This window comes from Peromyscus leucopus, chromosome 1 (assembly GCF_004664715.2).
Source record: "Peromyscus leucopus breed LL Stock chromosome 1, UCI_PerLeu_2.1, whole genome shotgun sequence".
Classification (NCBI taxonomy): domain Eukaryota; kingdom Metazoa; phylum Chordata; class Mammalia; order Rodentia; family Cricetidae; genus Peromyscus; species Peromyscus leucopus.
In genome coordinates, this window is record NC_051063.1 from 57,009,047 (window position 1) to 57,034,333 (window position 25,287).

A 25,287-nucleotide genomic window follows, 5' to 3' on the forward strand; every position below is an offset into this window, starting at 1 on the left:
GCATGTATATGTATGTGATGCAAAACACTCATATGCATAAAATAATTAACTTTTAAATAAATTTTTAAAATGTATATGCAGTGTCTGCAGACACTATAGAAGACAAAGGAGTCAGTGCACTGACCCCCATCCTGGGAAAGCTGAGTAAAACATACATGAAATGTGCCTAGGCAAGAGAAGCTTAGAGACCCTTGAAAGTGATATGTGGCCATGACCCTCCATGTGGCCCTTCCCTCTCCAACCCAGTTGATTCCTGTTCTTGAAAGTCACCTAGATCAAGGTTCTTACTAGGGTGTTTGTTCTAGATCGCTCCCCAGATATTGACAACTACTCCGAAGAAGAGGAAGAAAGCTTCTCCTCAGAGCAGGAAGGCAGTGATGACCCATTGCATGGGCAGGTAATGTCCTCTGGCTGTTCTATACAGTGTGTGAGAGGTTCCTTGAATTTCCCAGCTCATTCTGTTTCCTGCCCACTCAGGACCTATTCTATGAAGATGAGGATCTTCGGAAAGTAAAGAAGACTCGAAGGAAACTGACCTCAACCTCAGCCATCACTAGGGTGAGCCACCCAGGTCTAAGGCCTGGCACAGCTCAGATTCTTGGTCTAAAGTAGGTAGGGAGTGAGTGGTACATTAGGACCTGTGGGATTTTTGAACGCTGTCTACTTGGGCTCACACTCTCAGTATTCTGATACATCCCTAGACCCCTCCTACCACCCACTAAGAATCAGCATGTTAAGAACCCCTGTGGTACACAGGATGTTGTAGGTTATAGATTATGCAGAATACAAAGAAGGCTATAACCTTTTTTCTAGATCTTAAAACAATCTAAATATTTCTTTAGGGAGTACAGTGCCTTAGACTTTCCCTTGCTAGATGATTGCTTCAAGTGATGCACTATCCACTGCAGAGTGAAGCCAGCTCTCTAAGAATATTACTGTCTTGGACTAGTACTTGAGAACTGCAGAAAACTCTGGGTTTGATAAGATTCAATTAATTACATTAGATACAGTTCTTAACCTTGGATCTATACCTAGAGTTGACAGTGCTTGAATTATGCCTCCTAACTAAGATTTCTTGAGCCCATATTAAAAGACCCTTGGAGTCCTGGACTAAGAAACTAAAACCTGAGCTCTTCAGCAACCTCTGGCTGATCCGGGAGCCCCAGTACTCCACGGAATAAAAGGGTCAGAAGTACCAAGAGCTTCTAGGAAGAAAAAAAAATCTCATTCTGTTTTTTTCAAGTGCAGGGCCAGTCTAGAGACTCATACCCCAAAAGTGGGGTTTTCTTCTCATTTGGGGTGAAATTAAGGCCAAATTACTTTCTAAGGTGTTTCCCAGCCTGGCCTCCTACCACAAAATAACACTCTCAACCTCTGCAGTCAGAGTTCATGAGACTCAAAAGAAAGCCCTCGGGACTGCAATTATAGTTTCTCCTTTGCGTCAGTGGCTCGGGAACATACGAACTACTCTTCCCTTTTTTCCAGGTTTTCTAGCACTGTAGGGAGGACAGGTCCCCAGAATCCAACCCTTCCTCCTTGAAACTCTGAGAAGGAGAACAGCTGTAGGACCCTCCCAGTTACTGTTTCTTCTTCTGGACCTTTATCTTTCCTGCTCTGCCATCATAAGGTGCTGTTTTCTCCCCAGAGGATGCCTCCTGGTCTTCCTAAGTCCCCTTTCCTATGTCCTTTTCCATAGCATCGCCCAGTGTATAACCAGAGATCAGCGATAATATCCATCTCCCAGAGGCATTATCAGAAGCTGTAGGCACTTTCCAGTTGTGTTTCTGGACATTTGGTGATGGTCCTTTATTTTGTTTCCTGCTGTCCATATACATTCTTCTTTCCCCACCAAGAGCACTTTGTTCTCAATGATGATCTTGTTCTGTCAATATGAACTTGGGTTTCTTTCTTGCTGGTCATGCTTTTCCCACTACTCTCACTCTTAAGTGCAAGTCAGTTGTTTTCATTCCCACATGAGGGTCTGGCTATTCAGGCCAGAAATATGTGTGACCACAAACTAAGCCTGGTGCCTAAAACAGAACAAGAGACAGGGATAGGGAGCCTAGGCTGGGCCATCAGTGAATTCTAGTGTCTGGAAATGTAGACTCATCTCAACAAGTAACTATAACACAGCAGGCTGAGTAGGTGCCATAAGGCAGAGTTTTCATAGGGACAGTCATGACACAAAGGAAAAAAATGGCCTCATCTGGCAATGTCCATTGCAGGCTGAGGGGACAAAGGTGGGAAGACTCCAGGAGTAGGCTTGGTAATTAGGTGGGTTGGTGATGCTGCTACATAAGATGGTTGTGCAAGAAGAGGACAAATGCCATTCTGAGATGTTGAGCCTGGAGGTACAGGACTCTCACCAGCTGGTACCTGAATCTGCTGGACAGAGCAGAAAGTGGGCTAGAACTGCACCTCTAGAAATCACTGGGGTACAATGGAGGCCTTGGGACTTGAGATCCCAATTGAGCTGCCCAGGGCCCTGGGAACTATATCAGCATTTGCCTATCTTTCTAGAGAGGTTTTCAGTGCAAATGCAGCTACTATATCTGTGAGCTATTTTTCTTCTCCTGTTCCTTGTGAGAATAAGCTCCTGACAGACTCTCTTTAATTGACCACAAGTATATGTTACTTGAGAATAATTTGTATATTTTGTCCCCACAGCAACCTAACATCAAACAGAAGTTTGTGGCCCTCCTGAAACGATTCAAAGTTTCCGATGAGGTACAACCCCCTTACTTCTAGTTTCATACCTAGGTCCTGTGTAGCCACTAGGCATCAGAGTTATGGAGTCATGATTCCTACCCACTTGCATATGTACCAGAGCCCCAGAGAGAAGGCAGCTGGAGAAGAGCATTCCACTTATGGAAGAGAAAATAAAGGCTTCCCATGAAGAGTGCAATTTCATGTATTTAGAAACACTTAGCACAGTCATGGCCAATCATTAGTTAATACTCAGTTCTCTGGTATAGAGCAGTCATGACAAATCTAGCTGTTGTTTAATTTTTCCTTGTATCCTAAGAGGAGCTACAGTGAGCAATAGCCTGAGTGTGATATGTCCTCATTGATTAGCTCTTGATAGAAATCCCTTAGGCCCTAGAGTCCGGCTTCATTCACACTGGCTTCTAAGTAAACTAAAAATTAATAAAGATAGAAAATGTTGAGAAAGAGTCTTTGTCCTACTGTGGGCTGCAAAGAAAGGCAGCTTTTACCTGAATTTGAAGGGCAGAGCAGAAGATGGACTAGTCTACCAGACCTGGGTTTTCTTGTGTGATTCCTTGGGAGGTACATAAGCACATCTCTTCCTTCTGGTGCCAGCCCTGGTATGGATATTGATAGTAACTGAGAAGGAAAAGAGTCAGACCATAGAAAGGACACAAAGAGCCAGGCAGTGGTGTGACAAATGCCTTTAATCCTAGCACTCGGAAGGGAGGCAGAGGCAGATATATCTCTGAATTTGAGGCCAGCCTGGTCCACAGAATGAGTTCCAGGACAGCCAGGGCTACACAGAGAAACCCTATCTCAAAAAACAAAAAAACAAAAACAAAACAGGAAAGAAAGAGAAAAAAAAGGACACAATGATTACTCCACCATGACTCTGGCATGTCCCTCTAGAAGGAATACTGAGAGTGCCAGTTGACAGGGGGCCTAGGAGACAGGAATAACATCTAACCACAAATGTTAATAAAAAGAGCCCCAGATTCATAGATCTTTATTTTGCTCACAGGTAGGCTTTGGGCTAGAACATGTGTCACGGGAGCAGATTCGGGAAGTGGAAGAGGACCTGGATGAACTCTACGACAGTCTAGAGATGTACAACCCCAGCGACAGTGGCCCTGAAATGGAGGAGACAGAGAGCATCCTCAGCACCCCAAAGCCCAAGCTCAAGTGAGGCCCAGAGCTCCTCCTAGGCTGCCTCCGAGGCTCCCTTTTCCCTCCATTGCGATGTCCCTTGCATCCTCTCTCCTACTTCACTCAGGGAATCGTGGCTTTTCATTGTCTCCAAGCTTCTCATTGTCCTGGTGGAGATTCTAACTGACAAAAGTCCTGACAGGAATCTCTGGAAATCCCTTGACCAACCCCATAGTATCCTACCTAGCCAATGTCCTCAAAGCCTAAGCTGTTGATCTGCCTTGAGCACTGGCTCCGGTCAGGCCTTGTGAACTGCTTTTCTGAGCTACAGTCGCCTCTGACTCCAGCTGTGCTTCTTTGCTGCAGGCCCTTCTTTGAGGGGATGTCACAGTCCAGCTCACAGACGGAGATTGGCAGCCTCAACAGCAAGGGCAGCCTCGGAAAAGACACCACCAGCCCTGTGAGCAGACCGATGGTGAAAAGGGGTGGGAGAGGGAACTGCCGTATTGGCTCTCACTCTGGGCCCCTCTGCTTCTCTGAGTGTGGCTCCAGCCTTGCTCCTCTGAGCCCTGGCTGGGAGCCTAGCAGTCCAAGAATAAATTCTTTCTTCTGCTCCGCTGTTCTTCCTGCCTCAGAACCCTCCCCTCTGTGAGGTAGCTGAGAGTATAGGATATAATGCATGCCATTTGGCCAGGGGGTAGTGATTCTGCCTTCAGGCTACAAATAGAACAGAAATAAAAGGACAGAGGTAATCTGTCCAGGAGACAGTAAGGAGGCTTTGCTGGATGGAGAACTCAGGGGAGAACAGTACTTTGGAAGAATGTAGAGTTTACTGAGCAGGTTTCTATTGGTCTGCTGAGGAGAGTTATCTGTTGTAGCTCCCAGCAGCTGGTCATAGGTAGGAGTCTGTGGATACCAAGCCTCAGACCTGGGAGAAGAAGCTGTTCATATCTTTGTCCACAACTAAAGGCAAGCAGTCACCATGTATAGTTTTAGAACAGAGCTATGGTGTTGTATTAAGGCCGTGTTTCCCTGCTGAGGAGAGAAGCTCAAGTTCTCCAGTTCTTGCTGCCTTGGCATCAAATGAGGCATAGTCATTTGTTCACATGGGAGAATACACATCTTACCCTGCAATGACTATTAGCTTTGAAGAGATGAACTGAAGGTGCCAGGCACTCCCATCTGCTGAAAAGCAGTCTGTAGCTGGCCAGGCTCCTGTCCTTTGTGTGCCCTCTTTTTGGGTATCTCAGCAGCCTTTCCCCCTTCTCCCACTAGGTGGGGCTGTCTCCCAACTTATCTCTCTTCATTATTAAAGCACAGCTGGCAACCAACCCCACCAAGAACTGTAGCACAGTTCCTAGTAAGGAAGTGAAAGAAGGAAAACCATGGTCCATATTAAAAATTACCCTGTGGAGAAGCTTCAGCCTGCTACTTGCAAATCCACATCCCAGCACCTTTTACAAATGTTCATGGTGATCTGGAGCCAAGGAGGCAGCATTTAGTGTGCTGCAGCATTGGGGTATGACTCAACAGCTTTTGCCCCCAGGGAGCTACCAGATGATCCTACAGAAGGCCTCTGTCCATGTGGATAAGTGATTGACCACTAGAGTCACTTAAAGTAACTCTGTGGGAAGACACCCAGGGCCTGCATAAAGGAGGGCCACCATACAGTGTTCTGCGACGAAGAGCAATGTGCTGCTGTCACAAAGTATAAGTAAGGTGTTAGCCAAGCCAGTGGCCATGAAACAGTAAGCGGAGATGATGGCATACACTAAATGTCCAGTAAATGCTCATGACTACTAAATCAGCAAGAGGAGCTATTTCGTATGAAGGAAAAAAGTGTTTCAGCTTTGACAGAAGTTGGCTGTGTAATTAGTTTGATGGGCCCTTGATTTGACAAAGACAAACAAGCCTGGCATGGTAGTGCATGCCTTTAATACCAGCACTCAGAAGACAGAGGCAGGCTAATCTCTGTGAGTTCGAGGCCAGCCTGGTCTACATAGCAAGACCCTAGCTCAAACAAACAAAGAAACAAAATGTCCTCAACTGTGAAGGGTGGGTTTTCCAGGGTGAATCTTGACTCCATCTTCCCACTGACTTGCTTTTCTCAAGGCTGTTTCCTCATCTGCAAAGCCTACGTGGAAAGTACATGCTGTAAAGGCCATGTGGAAATGCTGTGAGATCCTGTGGGTCAGTCTTTAGCAGGGTGTGTGCTCACTGACCTACAAGAAGTACAATTCCTTAGCACATTTCTCTTTTGGAGTCCCAAAATTGATAGACTATGAATGTCTTATACACAAGTCCTTCAAATTCTGATTCCCTTGGCCATAGCTCAGGCTTGCTTTGTTCCCCTGCTGAGATTCTATTTTGAAGAGCCCATATGTCTTGGTGTGGGTGTAGAGCTGTGGAATCCTTTAGTATGAAGGCACTTTGAGATGGTAGAGCAAGGCTGTGCTCGTGTTCTTAAGACGGAGTACTTCGGGTGATTAGGAAAAGGTGTGATTGTTGGATCTAGGGGCTCTCTGTGCATCTTGTCTCACCTTGATAGCTTCTCATCCCAGTTGCTAAGCACTGTTAAGGGTTTTTAGAGGGCTTTGTTTTGTTTTTGTTTTCCAAGACAGAGTCTCACTATGTAGCTCTGGCCGTCTTCGAACCCACTCTGTAGACCAGGCTGACCTAGAATTCACAGAGTTCTTCTGCCTTTGCCTCCTGAGTACTGGGACTAAAGGTGTGTGCCACCATGCCCACCTTTTTAACTTTTCATTTTTCTTTTTGTGGTATGGGGGATAGAACCAGGGCTTTGTGTATGCTAAGACGACTATCAGTGAGCTATGTCATTAGCCTCACTAGTGGAGCTTTCTTTCCTTTCCTTATTTTATTTTATTTTGTGTATGAGTATTTTGTCTGTGTGTATGTATGTACACCACATGTGTGCCTGGTGCCCACAGAGGTTAGAAGAGGGTGTAAGATCCCCTAGAACTGGAGTTACAGACTGTTGTGAGCCACAGTGTGAGCATCAGGAACTGAACCTGGGTCCTCTGCAAGAGCAGGAAGTACTCCTGACCCCTCAGCCAATTCTTCAGACTCGAACACACAGTAGCAACATAATTTGATTTTCTATGCCATGAGAGTAAAGCCTGATAGCTATAGGACATCTGCCCAAGATAGAGTCAGCCCAGACTGCCTGCTGCTGGAAGTTACCTCACACTGTCAGTAACCGTGTTAGAGACTAGTCCTTCACTTAACATAGATGCACATGCTAAGGTCATTGAGCAACTCCCCCAGCCCAATCCTTCAGCTACTATTTGAGCAGGAACAGAAGATTCAAGAGTCAGGAATTTTGTTTGTGTTTCTTTTCACATGCCTTAATACAGCTCCTGTAGAGGTGGGAAAATAGACCTCCCCAAATGCTGCCACACTGCCATGAAAACAACACTGTAGCTGTTTCAGGGTTTGACAAGCTATGTTAACTTAAAACCACCCATCGTAGCCAGGCAGTGGCAGCGCACGCCTTTAATCCCAGCACTCGGAAGGCAGAGGCAGGCGGATCTCTGTGAGTTTGAGGCCAGCCTGGTCTACCAAGTGAGTTCCAGGAAAGGCACAAAGCTACACAGAGAAACCCTGTCTCGAAAAACCAAAAAAAAAAAAAAAAAAAAAAAAAAACACCCATTGGAAATTCATGCTGCACTCCCTGAGTGAGCTTCTGCCCTAGGTCCAGCCAAGCAAGACTTTTCTGAGATTCTAGACATCAACAACATTGTGTAAACAGACTAACTGTGCAGTCCGGAGGCAGCCTGTTCTGTGTGGCTATGAATCATTACACAGGTTGTGCCATTTTAGGCCCTGAGGTCACTGCCTAGCTCAGGTATGGCAGACTTGTCTTGCAGATGGTTTTGAGCAATGGAACTCCACTAGAGAAGGTTTGCCTCTCAGAAGACATGTGTCATCGATTGGAGAAATTTTAACCCAACAGGAAGGGCTACTACTAGCATCCAGAGAGTCAAGGCCAAGAATGCTGCTAACCACCCTGCACAGATGAGGCAGCCCTAAATGTTAGTTCAGGTGAAGAAACCCTGACTTCGAGTGTAGCATAGCGAGGCTGCTTTTGTAGTCCTTGTTGGTTACTCGGCAGCATCCTGAACTTAATTAGCCTGTCATTTCCAGTTGTATATATTTTACACAGAGAAAGGACTTTGAGTAGAGATTAAGTGGGATATCTTGAATGTTTTCTTCCTACTTTGGTTCCTTAGAAGAAAAATTCTGAGGCTAGTATCTTGCTAACACCTGTACCCTGTTACCTATAACTGTGGCTTTGATGCTTGTGTGGCCAGATTATTAGCAAATACGAATAATCTTGTTTGTGCATCTATGTCTGCTTAATAAACTCTTCACATTTATGAGAAATGCTAATAAGACAGTAGAGAATTAATACACACCCGATAGCTTCACATGGGACCTCTTTTGCCTAATATATACTGTTAGAAGGTTTTCTGGATGCTTCTACCAAGCAAAGCATTTAACTACCATTGAGGTCTTTAGTCTTAAAATGAAAGTCCAGAACTTGAGATTCTCCCTTCTCTGACAAGCAGACAGTGCTGTGTCCCTTTGAAGCAAAAATGTTAGAATTTGCCAGGCAGTGGTAGCGTACACTTTTAATCCCAGCACTCAGGAGGCAGAGGCAGGCAGATCTCTGTGATTTCAAGGCCAGCCTGGTCTACAGAGTGAGTTCCAGGACAGCCAGGACTGTTTCACAGAGAAACCCTGTCTCAAAAAACCCCAAAAAAAGTTAGATTTTACAGATTCAACAGAAAACCACCTAAAATTAAGCCCCTTTGCCCTACATAACTGGGAGTCAGAATTTCTGGCTCTGAGCCATGCATGGTAGCACACACCTTTTATCCCAGCACCCAGGAGGCAGAGGCAGTTGGATCTCTGAGTTTTGAAATAAGTGTCTACAGAGCAACAGCCAGAACAGCCAGGGCTGGCTACACAAACCGTCTTGAGGGGGAAAAAACAAAAAAGAATAGAGTTTCTGCTTCTACACCCCTGTGTATCATTTACTTAATGATTTTTAAAATACTTATTTGTAATTATGTGTGCATGCGAGAATATGCATTTGAGTGTGAGTGTGAGTGCCGAGAAGGCTTGAAGAGGTATTGGACCTCCTTGAACAGGAGTTATAGGCAGTTGTGAACTACCTGATATGGTTGCTAGGTTAAACCCAGGTTCTCTGCAAGAGCAGCAAGTACTCAATGAGCCATCTCCAATCCATACTTAATGGTTCCCTGAAACAAACCGACCCTTCTGAGGCTTAATTCTCTCTCTCTCTCTCTCTCTCTCTCTCTCTCTCTCTCTCTCTCTCTCTCTCTCTCTCTCTCTCTCTCTCTCTCACACACACACACACACACACACACACACACACACACACACACACACACACAAAAAGCATGCCACCCTTCTCAAAAGATGAAAGCCCTAAAGGCTGTATGAGGTTGAGGATGAAGTGAAAGTATGTTAAGCTTCTTGGGGAACCTAGTAAAATAAGTTAGAGTGCTAGTTACTTGGATTAGGGATAATTGATGATTATTACTTTTTTTTTTTCAGATGGAATTGGCTGCTCTAGAAAAAGTCAAATCTACTTGGATTAAAAACCAAGATGACAGCTTGACTGAAACAGACACTCTAGTAAGTATACTTTAGTCTCCTGCTTTGATCATTTCAGATTATCTTTGTACCTTTAAAAATACAGGGGAAGCCAGGTATAGTAGTGCACACCTTTAATCAAGAGGCACAGGCAGCCGGGCGATGGTGGCGCACACCTTTAATCCCAGCACTCGGAAGGCAGAGGCAGGCGGATCTCTGTGAGTTCGAGGCCAGCCTGGGCTACCAAGTGAGTTCCAGGAAAGGCACAAAGCTACACAGAAAAACCCTGTCTCGAAAAAAAAAAAAAAAAAAAAAAAAAAAAAAGAGGCAGAAGCAGGTGGATTTTTGTGAGTTTAAGGCCAACCTGGTCTACATAGTGAGTTCTAGGCCAGCCCAAGGCAGCATAATGAAATACTGTTTTAAAATAGATACACACACACACACACACACACAGAGGAAGGGGGCAGGGAACAGATTAATTCATTTTAGAAAGATGTTGAGGACCACTTTGGAAATTTTGCCTTAATCTGTGGGCTTGTGAATATTCTGTTTCTTTCCCCTGAAATCTTGACCCATGGAATGGAACCTCTCCTTGAGACCAGGTCCTCCCCCAGATTAGTAATCCAGAAATGTGTCTCTTCTGCCCTAAGTAGAACTGACCAACTGCTAGTTTGTATTTCTCACTATCGCCTCATTTTCTTCTGAAAGACAATATCCAATGTCTTGTCCTGGGAAGCTGTCCCTTTCTCCATCTCTGTTGCCTTCTCAATGTTCAGGAAGCTCATGGTGTTAAGTCTCTGAGGGTCACTGGTCAGCTTCTCCCCCCAGGAGATACTGGAACTGCCTAGGAGTGCAGGTCAAAACCCCATGAAGTACCAAAAAAAAAAAAAAAAAGAAGCCGGGCAGTGGTGGCGCACGCCTTTAATCCCAGCACTTGGGAGGCAGAGCCAGGCGGATCTCTGTGAGTTCGAGGCCAGCCTGGACTACCAAGTGAGCTCCAGGAAAGGCGCAAAGCTACACAGAGAAACCCTGTCTCGGAAAAAAACAAAAAAACAAAACAAAAAAAACCCTTGAAGTAGAATTGAGTCAGTCAGACACCATCACATAACTGTTTACTGTGCACCTGCTAATGCTGAACACAGAGAATACAAAGATGCCATCAAGGTTCCTCCTCTGAGTTGGCTGCACTGGAAATGTACCCAGGAAGACAGGGAGCTAGACACTGGATGGCAAGGAGAGGAAGCTTTACAAAATGCCACCTGAGGCATGAGCCACATGGAAAGACCTTCTGGTGGTTGAATTGAGTCCAAGAGTATTTAGGTTTATGTTTCATTTAGTAAATAACTACTACATGGCTCATGTTGAAAATGATAAAGCAAGCCCAGTGGTGGTGGCACATGCCTTTAATCCCAGCACTTGGGAGGCAGAGGCAGGCGGATCTCTGTGAGTTTGAGGCCAGCCTGGTCTACAGATGGAGGTTCCATGACAAGCTAAGACTGTTATATAGAAAAACCCTGTCTGGGGGGGGCGGGGGAATCCCTATTGTACCATTACTTCTTCGCTCACTAATAATTGAAATAAACCCCTACCTCCTTGCCCTTGCTTGCCATACTACACACAGTCAATACAGTGTGATCTTTCCAAGATAAAATTTCAATCATGTCATTTCCTGATTCATACTCTCCAGTGACTAACCAAATCTCAGACTTAATCTTAACTCATTGTCCAGGAAAGTAGGCAGATACCCAAAGCACGCATGCCATAGGATTTCCTTATCCATGTGGAAGTCAGGATACTTGATAACTATGGGATTGGAAAGAGGTAAGTGGTAGTTCAGATGTGCTAGAGTGCTCTGTCTTGATATAGCTAATGGTCCCTGAGGCTCTATTTACATTAAGATTCAGTTCAGGCTGGGGATGGACTTCTTCTCTAGTATGTTTGAGCTCTTGAATTCCATCCCCAGCACATACAAATTCAAGTTCCTAGCTAGGAATATAACTCAGTTTGATAGAGTGTTTGCATAGCATGCATAAAGTCCTGGCACTACATAAAACTGGGTATAATGGTGTGTGGCTGTTATTCCAGCATGCAGGAGTTAGAGGCAGGAGGATCAAAGAGTTCAGAACCTAGGAGACATATGACTTAATCTTATTTTTTTCTTCCTTTTTTTTTTTTTTTTTTTTCTTCAATTTTCAAGACAGGGTTTCTCCATGTAACATTCCTGGCTGTCCTGGAACTTGCTTTGAAGACCAGGCTGGCCTCATACCACTGAGAACTGCCTGCCTCTGCCTTCCAAGTGCTGGGATTAAAGGCATGCATCACCACCACCAAATTAATTTTTTATTTTTTATTTTTTTTATTTTTTATTTTTTTCCTTGAGACATGGTTTCTTGAGAAAGGCTTTGTGCCTTTCCTGGAACTCACTCTGTAGCCCAGGCTGGCCTCAAACTCACAGAGGTCCACCTGCCTCTACCTCCTGAGTGCTGGATAATTTTTTTATTCTTAAATCATGTTTATATTTTAGATTGAGTAATTTGTAAAGTTATTCCTCAAGGAGTGAATGCTTAAAAAATTGAAGGGCGCCGGGCGGTGGCAGCGCACGCCTTTGATCCTAGCACTCGGGAGGCAGAGCCAAGAGGATCTCTGTGAGTTCGAGGCCAGCCTGGTCTACAGAGGGAGCTCCAGGACAGGCACCAAAGCTACACAGAGAAACCCTGTCTTGAAAATTAAAAAATAAAAAAATTGAAAGGCATGTTAATTTGGTTGCTTCTGGTTTTGTTTTATGTTCTGTTGCTTTTGAATTTTGTTTTGTTTTGGGGAGAGGTTGCAAGCGGGAAGGACAGATATTAAGGGAGAGGGCGATAGGGCGATGGATGGGATCATGGGATCAGGATGTATGATGTGAAACCCACAAAGAATAAAAAAAAGAAGAAGAAGAAGGGTAGGCAGGCAGGCAGATGCAAGTAGATGAGCAGGTTCTGACATATTTGGAGAGCAGTACTTCCGGAGGTAAGGGGTGGAGGGCTGACTTACCAGGGGTCTGGGAAGGATTCAAAGGCTCACCTAAGCAGAGCGGAGCTGTTGGTGCAGTTCGAGTCACCTCTTGGTGTGAGAGGCAGGACTGCTGAAGGAGGGAAGGCAAAGTTCTGAACCCAGAGGATGGGAGGAAGAGAGGGATCTAAAAGAGCCAAGGAAGGTGGGGTGGACAGGAGCAGCATTCCAGATGAGAAGGAAGTGGCGATTTAAGGCTCTTTGACCAAGGTGAGAACTGTATACAAGAACCTCGGAACCACAGGCCCTGTGAAAGGGATACAAGTCCCTCCACCAACCTACAGATGGACTGTCATCAGTGGGTCCTGCTTGTGCTGACACACTGTTCATAGGCCTGGAGGGCAAAGGTAGATAGGAGCACACGGTGTCCAGAACAATGGGAACAAGAGTTAAACATTTCCTCTTAGGATGTGATAAGAATATTAGAACCGTGTGCTCCCACTCACATGCTTCCAGGAAAATGGTGATCCTCCAAGTGAAGATTAATTCTAGTAGGGCTCTGAGGAGAGTCTCCTGCACAGTCATCAAGTAAGAGGTAACATTCTTTGTCACCTTTCTTGCGGCAGGAAATCACTGACCAAGACATGTTTGGAGATGTGAGCACAAGTTTAGTTGTACCAGAAAAAGTCAAAACTCCTATGAAGTCCAGCAAAACGGATCTGCAGGGCTCTGCCTCCCCCAGGTACTCCAGAGAGGAAGGAAGCAGGCAACAAAGACCTGCAGCCGTACTCAGTACCAATTACTTGTGGAAAGAAGGGGTTGGGCTGATGGGACTTTGGTGTTGGAAGGGCTGTTAACCCCCTCCCTACTGCCATCAGCAAGGTGGAAGGGACACATACACCCAGGCAGAAGAGGAGCACTCCCCTGAAGGAGCGGCAGCTCTCCAAGCCCCTAAGTGAGAGGACCAACAGCTCTGACAGTGAACGTTCTCCTGACCTGGGCCACAGCACACAGGTAATCTTGAGTTCCTGGCAAGATCACAACCTCTCTTTTGGATTTCAGACTGTTTGTTTCTTGGACAACTGAGTGGAGAGGAAGGAGGGATGTTAGAAGTGTTAAGACTCCAAGGTTTTTCTGAGATACTTAAGTTAGAGAAGTCTACCACATTTGTTTTCCTCAGCTAATGTAGAGTTTGGTTTCCAGTTGAGTTGTGGTGAACAGGGGCAAGAACAAGAACTGCTGGCATTGTTCCCCTGCCAGTGAACTGCCATGGTTATTCCAAGCTCTTAGCCTACTCTTGAGCCTGAGGGTAGCTGGAGAAAATGTGAGGATAAACCAGACCTGGGGAGTAAGTCCTTACTGTGACACTGGTGTCAGAGCCAGGGCAGCAAGTAACCCAAGCTGGTTACTCTTCTCCTAGAGTTATGCAGCCAAATTTCTCTGATAAATATTGTGAAAGGACAAAGGCATGGTGGTATAGCTTCCTAAATTCGATGCTATCACAAAGCTGCAAATGAACCTGAGACTAGAATAGCCTGACACCTAGGGTGAGGTATTGTCCTTCTGTTTAATCGCTGTTCCCGAAATACCTTTGTTCCCTGGGACAGTGGGCCCCACATGGTGCCTGCTGCCACTCATCATTTTTCTCCCTATTGACCTGGCTGCATTCTCCAAGCACCAGCTACTGCTCTCACTCCTCCACCCTGCTATCCTGGAGTCATGCCCTTCATGGGGAACTATGGCTTCCCAGCCCCACAGGCTCTTCCCAGAAGAAGCATCGCTGTGACTTTGTGCTCTAGTATGTTAGTGTATTCTCCAAGGACACTGATGTTCCTCCTTCTCATCTTCATTTTAATCTAATCAAGGTTCCACAAATCCTTAGTTACTCTTGAACCAAGAGTTCTATCTACCCCCACCTCCTGGACAATGTCCAACCGACACTTGTTTCTGCAGATTCCAAGAAAGGTGGTATATGACCAGCTGAATCAGATCCTAGTATCCGACGCAGCCCTCCCAGAAAATGTCATCCTGGTGAACACTACAGACTGGCAGGGCCAGGTAAGCATTGAGGGTCAGGGGTCTATAGATGCTCCCAGTGTGTGACTTGAAGCAGCACCCAGGGAAGCAGAAGAGTGACTTCATCTGCCATCTGTCTGACTTGTGAAACATTGGTTCCAATCAGCATGTTTCCATGGGGTCTGCTATGCTCTTTTCTTACACATAGCCAGTAAACCTGACCACCTTTGCCTAGTGTTGGCCAGAGGACTGGGCCTCTGCAGTTCAGTCTGGGCCTTGGCCTGACCTCTCGGTGTCTGTGGGGAGTGATGTGACTTACCTATGTCCCTGCTTTCCTCCCCTCCAGTATGTGGCTGAACTGCTCCAAGACCAGAGGAAGCCTGTTGTGTGCACCTGCTCGATAGTGGAGGTCCAGGCCGTGTTGTCTGCCCTGCTCACTAGGATTCAGCGCTAGTAAGGACTCTGGCTTTTTTTCTTACAATGTTTTGTGGTCCCTCTGCCTCATCTTCCCACCCTGACTTCTAGCAATGGAAATACTCTCATGCTAGGAAGCTGCAGCTCCAACTTGTACTTAGAGACAGAGTCAGCAGTAGTGCTCCATGCCCCTAGAAGATCAGCTGCTGAACCTTCTGCCCTCCATCTCCACAACCTGGACTCATGGCTCACTTTGACTTGCCTCATCTTTCTCTTAAACCCAAGACAAAGAAGAGAATCCAGGGTTCTAAAAATATCTTACATTCCTTCCCTCTATGGTAACATTCTGGGTTGTTGTTGTTTAATAATCTTTTTTATTTATTTATTACGTATACAGTGTTCTGCCTGCATGTATTCCTGAATGCCGGAAGAGGGCACCAGATCTCAGTATAGACGGTTGTGAGCCACCATATGGTTGCTGGGAATTGAACTCTGGAAGAGAAGCCAGTGCTCTTAACCTATGAGCCATCTCTCTCCGGCCCACATTCCATTTTTTTAATGGGAATCCTGTGTTTCCCTCACCAGGGCCACCTAAGGGAGGCCTGGTGTCCCCTCCCATGTGACAGAGCAGGGAGATTCCAGGGTAACTCTAGGCCCCACAGGCAGCACTTCCAACTTGTCCCTGTCAGCTTCAGCCTTGTCCATAGACAGCTGCCTACCCTCTGGAGCAGCGCTATAGCTTGATGCCTCCCTGTATCATTTTGTTTTGTCAAAAGCTTCCCCTGTGGCTTTTAGAAATGCATGAAGTCAGAGTGTGAGGCCTGCCCTAAGCAGGATCATGAGACCTAAGTATGGTGTGTATGCACCCTCTTTTTCCTCAGCTGCAACTGCAACTCATCCATGCCGAGGCCAGTCAAGGTGGCAGCTGTCGGCAGCCAGAGTTATCTGAGCTCCATTCTCCGGTTCTTTGTCAAGTCCCTTGCCAGCAAAACGCCGGACTGGCTGGGTTACATGCGCTTCCTCATCATTCCCCTAGGTAAAGTCTGGCAGCATTCAGGAGATTTCTCTTAGCAGACCTGGTTCCTGCAGCAGGATGGGAGTTGGTCAGGGAAACTAAAGGCTGGACCTTGGCTGGGGATAGCCGCTCCCCCTATTCTACCCACTAACCCTTTACTCTGTATGATTTTTCCCTCTGCCAGGTTCTCATCCGGTGGCCAAATACTTGGGCTCAGTAGATAGTAGATATAGCAGTACCTTCCTTGATTCTGCCTGGAGAGACCTGTTCAGTCGCTCAGAGCCCCCAGTGTCAGGTAAGGGTCCCTAAAAGAAACCCCCAGGGAGTGAGGCTTCTGGTTCCCCAATGCAGCTCAAGAAGGTGGGGAGCAACCTTCTTCCCATTCCTACAGCTCTCACCCCCTGGCCTCACCCCTTTCCCAGTTGGTATTCATTAATGGAGGTGTCCCCTGGGTGGCCCTCTCCTCGGGATAGCTTCTGCACGCATCTAAAAGGTCACATGACTGGTACCTGGGCCCGCTCTGCTTGTAGATGTGAAATAGGCAATAGGGAGTGCCACTGATCAATCTGTTGTCGAGTGACACTGTACCAGCAGGGAGCCCCTTACCATCCACTGGTGATGCTAGCATCAGAGTACAGCTAAGGTCAGGGAAGACTGGGCTTTGGTTTTTGAGTCCTTTGTTTCATGGCCAAGAGGGTCTTAGATTCCTTACTTTATCTCAGCTCTGAGGGTCTGGCTTAGGGCTTAGGAGGCTCTCTGAGGGCTGTGGGGCTGCACACTGAATGGCCGTGTCCCCGCTGGCTTCTCTGCAGAGCCCCTGGATGTGGTGGGTCGTGTGATGCAGTATGTCAATGGAGCAGCCACGACACACCAGCTGCCTGTGGCCGAAGCCATGCTGACCTGCAGGCACAAGTTGTAAGTCTAACATTAGGAGTTTTCTTAACAACAGGTTAGGTAGCCGGGTAGTGGTGGTACACACATTTAATCCCAGCACTCCGGAGCAGAGGCAGGTGGATCTCTGAGTTGGAGGCCAGCCTGGTCTACAGAGCAAGTTCTAGGACAGCCAGGGCTACACAGAAAAACCCTGTCTCAAAAAAAAAACAAAAAACAGATTTACCTTGAGTTCTTTCATTTTTCATATTTTCCTCTTCCACAATTCCACTTCCTGTCATAGAGGACCTAGAGAATATGCATGTCTTTTACAGCCTCCATGCAGCTTGCTTTCTCCTTGCCTGGGCCTTCACCTGCATAGGCATCAGTCATTTTCCTCCCTTGTAATTGGAATCAGCTGGCAAGTACGAGCAGTGTTGTTTGCAGTGTCTCTCTGCCTCTATTCTGTGCTCTCCACTCTGCCCTCAACGAGTGGCCACCCTGCAGTATGACAGGAAGCTGTAGCCTTGTGTTCTGGACCCTATTAAGTAGAACACAGTGTGGGAAGCTTATTTCTCCAGCGCTCTTGCAAATCCACTAATTGTAAACCTCTCCTGTTTCCCAACAGCCCTGATGAAGACTCCTATCAGAAGTTTATTCCCTTCATTGGTGTACGTACTTGCTCCCCTCCTCCAACTAGCCTCCCAGCCTTCTTGCTTTCCTTTCATACAAGAAAAGGCTGTATGTGGTAGTACATGCTGTTAAATCCAAAACTCTGGAAGCAGAGGCAGCAGAATCTCTGTAGCTAAGGCTGGCCTTGAACTTGTGATCCTCCTGCCTCAGCCTCCTAAATGCTAGAAGTACAGAGGGACATCCTTTCCCTAATCAAGAACTATCCCCAGATTAGTTATTGGTGTCTCCTGTTTATCGTACCAAGCCCTGAACTTGGGGTCTTATATTTCTGGAGCCCAATCTACAGTGTGGCTTCTCCCAGCTCAGAGAAGTGGCCTCAGAATAGTGAAACATTGGCATTCTGAGAAGTCCAGAACCAGCTACTTCACAGGGGTGACTTTAAGGAAAAGCCTCCCTGATGCAGATGTCTATATTAGTGAGTTAGTGAAATTCAAGTGAATTGATCTAGAAATGAAGGAAGACTCCTTGGATGCCTTTTTTTTTTTTTTTTTTTTTTTTCATTTAGCAATGATTGGATCTCAGGAACCTAGGAGTTTCAAAGAGCCAGAGCACCGTACAGAGGGCTGAAAACTGTGTTTCCATTCAGAAGACATTCTGATTTCCCTTTTGAGTTGACTTTTATCTCCTGTAATCTTGAAGATATCTCAAAACCTTTACAGAGGAAGAGCTAAGCAGACCTGGGTTTAACTGTCCCCATCCTGATTGCAGGACATCCAAGAATGTCCTGAATGGTCTCATCTGGGGAGATAAGTAGGCTTACTCTGGCCTTTCCAGACACCTCGTCAGCCCTTGGAAAGCTGCATGGCAGTTCAGAATCCTGGCTACCACCCAGGCTGGCAGTGTAACTGTTGCCTTCATGAAGCTGGGGACATGTCAGTCACTAGACTCTGAGAACCAAATGAGACATTTAAAAAAAAATGTTTTCAGCCATAGCTCAGTGACAGAGCACATGCATAAGACCCTAGGTTCTGTGCCAGGTGATGATGTCACACACCTTTAATCCCAGCACTTGAGAGGCAGAGGTAGGCAGATCTCTGAGTTTGAGGCCAGCCTGAGTCTGCAGAGTGAATTCCAGAACAGCCAGAGCTACACAGACAAACCCTGACTTGAAGATGGGGGGGGGGGGGGAAGACCCTGGGTTCCATTTGCAGCATCTCAAAAGAAAAAAAAAAAGAATTAATCACATGAACTAGCAGCCTCACAAACTGCCAGGAGAGCTAGGAAGAGGGTAGCTGTATCCAAGAAACCCCAGAGTGTCAATTTTAGACCCATCCTCCAGGAGCCACATGAAAAAGGCACATGGTCTCTGCTGTAGCAGCCCCAGCCCAGCCCTTGGCCTCCAGCCCAGCTGTTCTGCTACATAGGCTGACTCCAGTGCCAGGACACCAGACCCCCACCTGTCATTTAGAACACAGACCGTATTAACCAGGTTGCCGCTAGCTGTATCTTTTTCTGGCCACTGGAGGGCCCCCTCCACCCTTTCCAGAATACTCTGTCCATGTCAAATTCCAGAGACATCCATCCTAGGTACTTGAGAAGTAGAAAAGTTGTGTCTATACCTTCAGCAGTTCACTTGCCTTGACAGAGCCTGGCCGGCCTTGAGATTGCCTGTTCCAAAGATGGAGCAGTTTCCTGGGCTCCTGCCAGTCTGATGTTAGAAGAAATGAGGTCAGGATACTGCCTTCAAAGTAGGCCCTGCCCTATGCCCCAGAGAAGGGCTGCCAGGTCTTATGGCCCACCTCACAGAACTTGGATTCTTTTCTTTCTATTAGTTTTATGGTGCCAAGGATGGAATCCACAGCCTCTTTATACCACCAAACCCATGGACGTTTTTCTTTTTTCTTTCTTTTTTTGGGGGGGCAGGGGGACTCATTTTAAGTCTTAGGCTGTTCTCGATGTATAGATTTTTAGTTTTTGACAAAACACCATGTAGTCATGGCTATGGTGCTGGCCATCTGTTAACAATTGAATTGGGGCTTGCTCCCCTGACAGAGGACCTAACAGATATCCCTTCCCTCCAGGTTGTGAAAGTGGGCCTAGTTGAAGACTCGCCCTCCACTGCAGGTAAGCCAGAGCTCCTTTGCTTCTCTGAGTGAGGGTCATACTTTTCAGGTCTTCTGGGGGATAATTGGTCGAGTGTGCTAAAGGAAACAGTTGAACAGGAAGGTATGTTCCCACTCCTGCAGGACACCCTGGGGTCCACTGAAAGGAAAGCACACTTCCTGCCACTAGCATGTCAAGGGTGACTGCCTCTGGCCAACTATGTTTGTCCCTTTGACAGGTGATGGCGATGATTCACCTGTGGTCAGCCTTACTGTGCCCTCCACATCACCACCCTCAAGCTCAGGCCTGAGCCGAGATGCCACAGCTACACCCCCCTCATCCCCATCCATGAGCAGTGCCCTCGCCATTGTAGGGTAAGCTCTTCCCCGGTCCTGCCTGTCTTGCCTGGTTGCTGACCAGGCCTAGCAACCCAACTCCCTTCTCGGGCATGGCACACTGGCACAGCGCAGCCATCTGGGCAAGAGCACTGGCTTAGATTAGAATTTAGAACTCAGAGACCAGTCACAAGGTAACTGAGACACTGGAAGGAAGTTCAATGAAGTTTGGTGCTTCTTGCTTTGTCTGCTCTGCATTGTTGTAGGGTCAGCTGGGGCCGTCTTGACAGAGTGGCCCCAGTAGGCTATTAAAGCATGGTTCAAGTAGCTTCCTACAGGACCTAGGGAAGTGGTTCTCAACCTGTGGGCTGGGGTCACCTAAGACCATCAGAAAACACATGTTTATATCACTTTGTAGGTTTTTTTTTTTGTTTGTTTTTTTTTTTTTTTTTTAATTTTTTCAAGACAGGGTTTCTCTGTGTAGCTTTGGTGCCTGTCCTGGATCTCACTCTGTAGACCAGGCTGGCCTCGAACTCACAGAGATCTGCCTGGCTCTGCTTCCTGAGTGCTGGGATTAAAGGCGTGTACCACCGCTGCCCGGCCCAATGTTTACATCACAGTAGATAGCAGTAGCAAAATTACAGATATGAAGTAGCAGTGAAAATAATGTTATGGTTGGGGGCCACCACAACATGAGAAACTGTTCAAGGGTCACAGCATTGGGAAGGTTGAGAACCACTGTGCTGGGACTATAAGAATGGCATGGAGTTGGGCGTCAAGGATGCCTGGGTTAGGCAGTACCCCATCCTGTGTGCACTGTGTTGACTAAGCAGGTCACTGAGCTTCAGTTTCTGCTATGTGTAGAGGTGAACTGGCCACTTCACAGATGTTGTGAGGCCTGAGTGGCAACAGAGTGTCAGTGTGGAAATGCTCCAGGCCCCTTCTTTGCACCTGTCCCACAGGAGGCCCTGGAGCTGTAGCAGCCAGTGGCTCAGGTTCCAGGTTGGGTCTGAAGCATTGAAATGGCAAAGACCTTGTAACTGAGATTGCAGAGATTGGTGGGAGGAAGACCGTTTCTTTAGAATCTCGGAGACGGCCAGCAAGCTGTTCTGCCATATCTGAGGGAGGGCAAGCTTAGGTATAATGAGGGTAGAGAACAAAGATCTTCAGGTGGGAAAGCTGGGGGTGGCCAGACAGAATACAACATCCTTTCAGTTTCTCTGTCTTCAGTTTCCTTTCCTCATAGCTCCCAAAAGGGGGGGAGGGGAGGTTTCAATGGCTTTCCAGAAGTGCCCATGACAGTGTCATGGCTTCTGAAGAAGAAATGGGCTCTGAAGCTAGAGTCAAGCCCTCCTCTTCCTTTTACTTCCCTTCATGGTCTTCTGCTGTCCATGGAAGAGACAGTTTAAGAATGCAGCCACATTCTGCCTGTTTTCTGTTTCATCCACTGCATGATGGGCTTCTATCCAGCTTGGATTTGAGGAGTGTGGAACCAACCCCTACCTTGACCTCTTTTCTCATCCAGTTTAAACTTGTTTTTTAATGGAGCCACCAGCAGAAGGAAAAGTCAAATGACTTTCATAGCCTGGATACCTATTGTGTCTGACGCCTTCTTTCAAGAAAACACTCCATTTCCCCCAGGAGCTAAAATTATCGCTGAGCTAAAAGTGCCATACATAAGCAAAAGTGCAGGGCAGCGTCCGTTGGCTCCCAAGGCAGCTGTGGAGCTGTGGTGCTGCTCTAGCCCCTGCCCGCTGCTCCTCTCCAGCCATCTGCCTGCTTTGGGCCTTGGCTTTGCTTGCATGTGTGTGTGTGCATGTGTGTTTGTGTATGTGTGCACACTTTCACAAAGCTTTCTTCTCTGCTTCCTTCATTTTGTGCCGGTTTTGATCTCCTCACCGTGATTTGGGCTTTTATCTTCTCCTGGCTTTGTTCTCAGATCATCCCAGTTCTCCACCCCCACATGAGAAGGTTCTGTGTCGCTGGCGGAAACAGAGCCAGCTGGCTGGCCTTCCTCCCCATCTCCTGCTCTCAAAAGCAGTTTCTTCCACCCCTTGTTGGTCCCATGTGATTAGGCACTGAGGTCAAAGCCAACATCTTGTCTTCATCTCACTTCTCCAGGAGCCCAAATAGCCCATATGGGGATGTGATTGGCCTCCAGGTGGACTACTGGCTGGGCCACCCTGGGGAGCGAAGGAGAGAAGGTGACAAGAGAGATGCCAGCTCAAAGAACACCCTTAAGAGTGTCTTCCGCTCAGTGCAGGTTTCTCGCCTGCCACATGCAGGGGAAGCTCAGCTTTCTGGCACCATGGCAATGACTGTTGTCACCAAAGAGAAGAACAAGAAAGGTAGGCCGTGGAAGACACCAGGCCAGCAGACTTTGGTAGCCTCTCCTCCAAGTCCCTGCCCTAGGGTCTGGGCAGGATTCTGCTTCTGGATAGGATATGTGTATTAGTATGTAGATCTTGAGGTCAGCCTAGGACCCAAAAATCAGCTCTGCATCACCTAGAAGACAAGGCCACACTGCCTTCAGGATGGATATGGTCAAGGGGGCACCTCCATGGCCACCATGATTTTGGAGCAGAACACTCATACCCAGGGATGGAAGCCATTCCAGGGATGCTTCAGGAGCAAAAGATATGATTGTTTTTTAAAAGTGATGAGGATCTGAGCCTGGTGGTACACATCTGTAATCCCAGCATTTGGGAGGCTAAGACAGGAAAATGGCAAGGTCAAGACCAGCCTGTCTACATAATGAGACCCTTCCTCAAAATAATTATGTGCACACCCAAGAAAGTGGGGAGGAGAATACAGCCCATTCTGGATAAAGGGGGAGATTGAAGCATCAAAGCAGAGTTGTGGAGTAGTCGTGGGCCCTGTTCTCCAGGAAAGTGAGACAGGAGAGTCCCTACCACCAGACCACTGCTTGGGTAGCCAGTTGGAACACTGTAGCTCCAGATGTGTGTCTGCAACATAGGTCCTGCATGGCCCCAAACCTGCCTCTACAGGAGCTCCTGAGCAGATGTGCCTCTTCCTGTGTGTGCCTCCTCCCTTCAGGCTCCTCAGAGGGGCGGAGCCAGGCGTGCAGCAAGCCCACCACTAGACTGGCATAGGGACCTTCCAGCAGCCCAGCAGGGGCCTGCACTACCCTCCCTCCTTCCCAGAGTAGAGCCAGCTGGGAGTACTTGCACATCTTGGGTGGAGGTAGTGTAAACGTCTGCCACGTCATCACTCCTCAGCCACAGCCTTGGTGACCCAGACAGGGAGGCAGGCCTTGGCCCAAGGTGCCCAGAACATTCCCACTAGGAGAGACTTCGGAGACCATTTGGCCCCACAGCCTCACTGTACAGGTGAAGATAGGCCCAGACAGAAATGCAGAACCTTTAGCAAAGTGGCACAGGAGTTTAAAGTTCCTCATGAACAGCCAAGGCCAGGAAGCATGGGAAGCAAATTACCTCCTCTGCCCCAGCAAGAAGGAAGCAGATGGACTGGGAGGGAAAGGAATGGCTGCTTCCCAAGTCTGTGACAGGTGGTTCCTGCTGCCTTTACAGTGCCCACTATCTTCCTGAGCAAGAAGCCCCGGGAAAAGGAGGTGGATTCTAAGAGCCAGGTCATCGAGGGCATCAGCCGCCTCATCTGCTCTGCAAAGCAGCAGCAGACCATGCTGAGAGGTGCGATGGTGGTGACAGCGGGTCAGGGGTAGGGAGATGGCTTTAGCGAACCCATAACCTGTATCTCTCTATCCCCTAGTGTCCATCGATGGGGTGGAGTGGAGTGACATCAAGTTCTTCCAGCTGGCTGCTCAGTGGCCCACTCATGTCAAGCACTTTCCAGTGGGACTCTTCACAGTGGCAGCAAGACCACCTGAGACCCTGCCTCCCAACCACTCCCTCCTGGCACTGCCACCCAGCCTCACCACCTGCAGGCAGGGAAAGGCCAGCCATCCCCGGCCCAGCCTCCCTTTCCCAGCACTGGGGCCTGCCTCTACATGCCCAGTCCTGAAGGACACTGCCACTGGGGTGCAGCCCTCCCTCTCACTGCCCAGCCCATGTCTGGACTACCCTCCTCCCTCCTGCTCCAGGCCCAGAGCTGGGTGGTTCTGCCTTCTGCTGCCCATAGTCCCTGTAAGTGAAGAATCTGGACTTCCTTCACCTCACTCACCCCCTGCAGCACTGGTTCCCTTTCTAGAAATGAAAAACCGGAGTTCTGGTATACAGTGAGACAGCCCTGCACTTTACCATAGCCTGGCCACCAGGCCCTCAATTTCCAGGGCTTCTGTTGGTTGCTACCCACCCTGCCTTCCCTACATAACGATGAGAACTGTCACAGGGCTGGGGCCTCCTACCATCCTGTGACCTCACCTACCCCACAGTTTCCCAGTGGACATGGGGGGACACCTGATCAATCTGGTGTTTCTGGGATGGAGGGGCCTTCCCAGTCTCTTCCCATGCATGATTTCCTGCCACCTCAAGTCCCTGTGGATGTCCTGTGTCCTAAGTGTTGTTTCGTTGGTTTTGGTTTTGGTTGTTGGATAACTTGTCCTGTGCACAGGTCCTGTCCTTGAGGCTCCTCCCTCCCACTGCCTCCTGTCCTCCCACCTAAGATAGCTCTGTGGCTGCAGGAGGCAGGAGGCAGCGAACCCCGCCCCCAACATACACGTTATCTGTGACTCTTATTCAGCCATATGTCTGCTTTTCCTGTGTCAGCTTGCTTCCCTTCACTGCTGTCTTCCCACTCCATGGCAGGGCAGCAGAAAGAAACCCATCTCCACAGGTCTTCCTCAGCTGCCTCCTTCCCTCTCAGCCTGGATGGGTCCCAGACCTACCTCAGCCTCTGTCAATGTCTTGAGGGAGGCTGAGAAGGGACAGAACTGGCCCAGCCTCCATGCCCTCTGGCACCTCCTGAACTTCTCTGTTGTTCTCTCACTGCTTCTGAGCAGTGTGGCACGACACTGCACTTGGAACATACTTTTCTCATTCTCCACACGCCAGACTCTTCACGTCCTTCTCCACTGCCCAGCCCTGCTGTCCAGAGTGTCTTCTGGGTCTGAGAATAAGTGGGGTGGGAAGATGGGGGCCATGTCGGGTTTTTTTTTCATTCAATAAACTGGTGATTTCTTACCAACTGCCTTGGGCTTCTGCCCCTCAATCTGTACTGCAACCATCCACCCTCAGCAGACAGAATAAGCCAGATGCACAGGAGGAAAGGAATATACTTCTGTGTCCCCCTCCATTGTGGAAACAGACCTGAAGGTGGCTGCCCAGTTTGAAGCAAGCAGAAGGGTGGGTGCTGTTCCCACGTCAGATCCTATTTTTCTCTGGACCCATCTCCCAAGGCAGTGGAATACACACCTGTTTCTCCCGTCTGAGTCCAGGTGGTCTTTGCTTTGGCTGGTGGATGGTTCGGAACCTG

The 25,287-nt window shown here is 47.8% G+C and overlaps 1 protein-coding gene across 1 annotated transcript in view; it reads left to right on the top strand.

The window, feature by feature from the left end:
* The window catches only part of Pacs1 (phosphofurin acidic cluster sorting protein 1), a 143,197-nt gene extending 118,195 nt beyond the window's left edge, over positions 1–25,002 (top strand). Inside the window, exons 6-24 of the mRNA XM_028892835.1 lie at positions 306–397; positions 478–558; positions 2,668–2,727; positions 3,731–3,891; positions 4,222–4,315; positions 9,460–9,540; positions 13,116–13,231; positions 13,368–13,503; positions 14,443–14,547; positions 14,852–14,958; positions 15,801–15,955; positions 16,119–16,229; positions 16,747–16,849; positions 17,433–17,475; positions 19,519–19,561; positions 19,779–19,914; positions 21,997–22,223; positions 23,427–23,546; positions 23,626–25,002. Of these exons, the coding sequence (XP_028748668.1) occupies positions 306–397; positions 478–558; positions 2,668–2,727; positions 3,731–3,891; positions 4,222–4,315; positions 9,460–9,540; positions 13,116–13,231; positions 13,368–13,503; positions 14,443–14,547; positions 14,852–14,958; positions 15,801–15,955; positions 16,119–16,229; positions 16,747–16,849; positions 17,433–17,475; positions 19,519–19,561; positions 19,779–19,914; positions 21,997–22,223; positions 23,427–23,546; positions 23,626–24,095 (2,441 nt within the window). The 3' untranslated portion in view covers positions 24,096–25,002. The remainder of the gene's footprint in view (positions 1–305; positions 398–477; positions 559–2,667; positions 2,728–3,730; positions 3,892–4,221; positions 4,316–9,459; positions 9,541–13,115; positions 13,232–13,367; positions 13,504–14,442; positions 14,548–14,851; positions 14,959–15,800; positions 15,956–16,118; positions 16,230–16,746; positions 16,850–17,432; positions 17,476–19,518; positions 19,562–19,778; positions 19,915–21,996; positions 22,224–23,426; positions 23,547–23,625) is intronic.
* Positions 25,003–25,287: the final 285 nt, after the last annotated feature.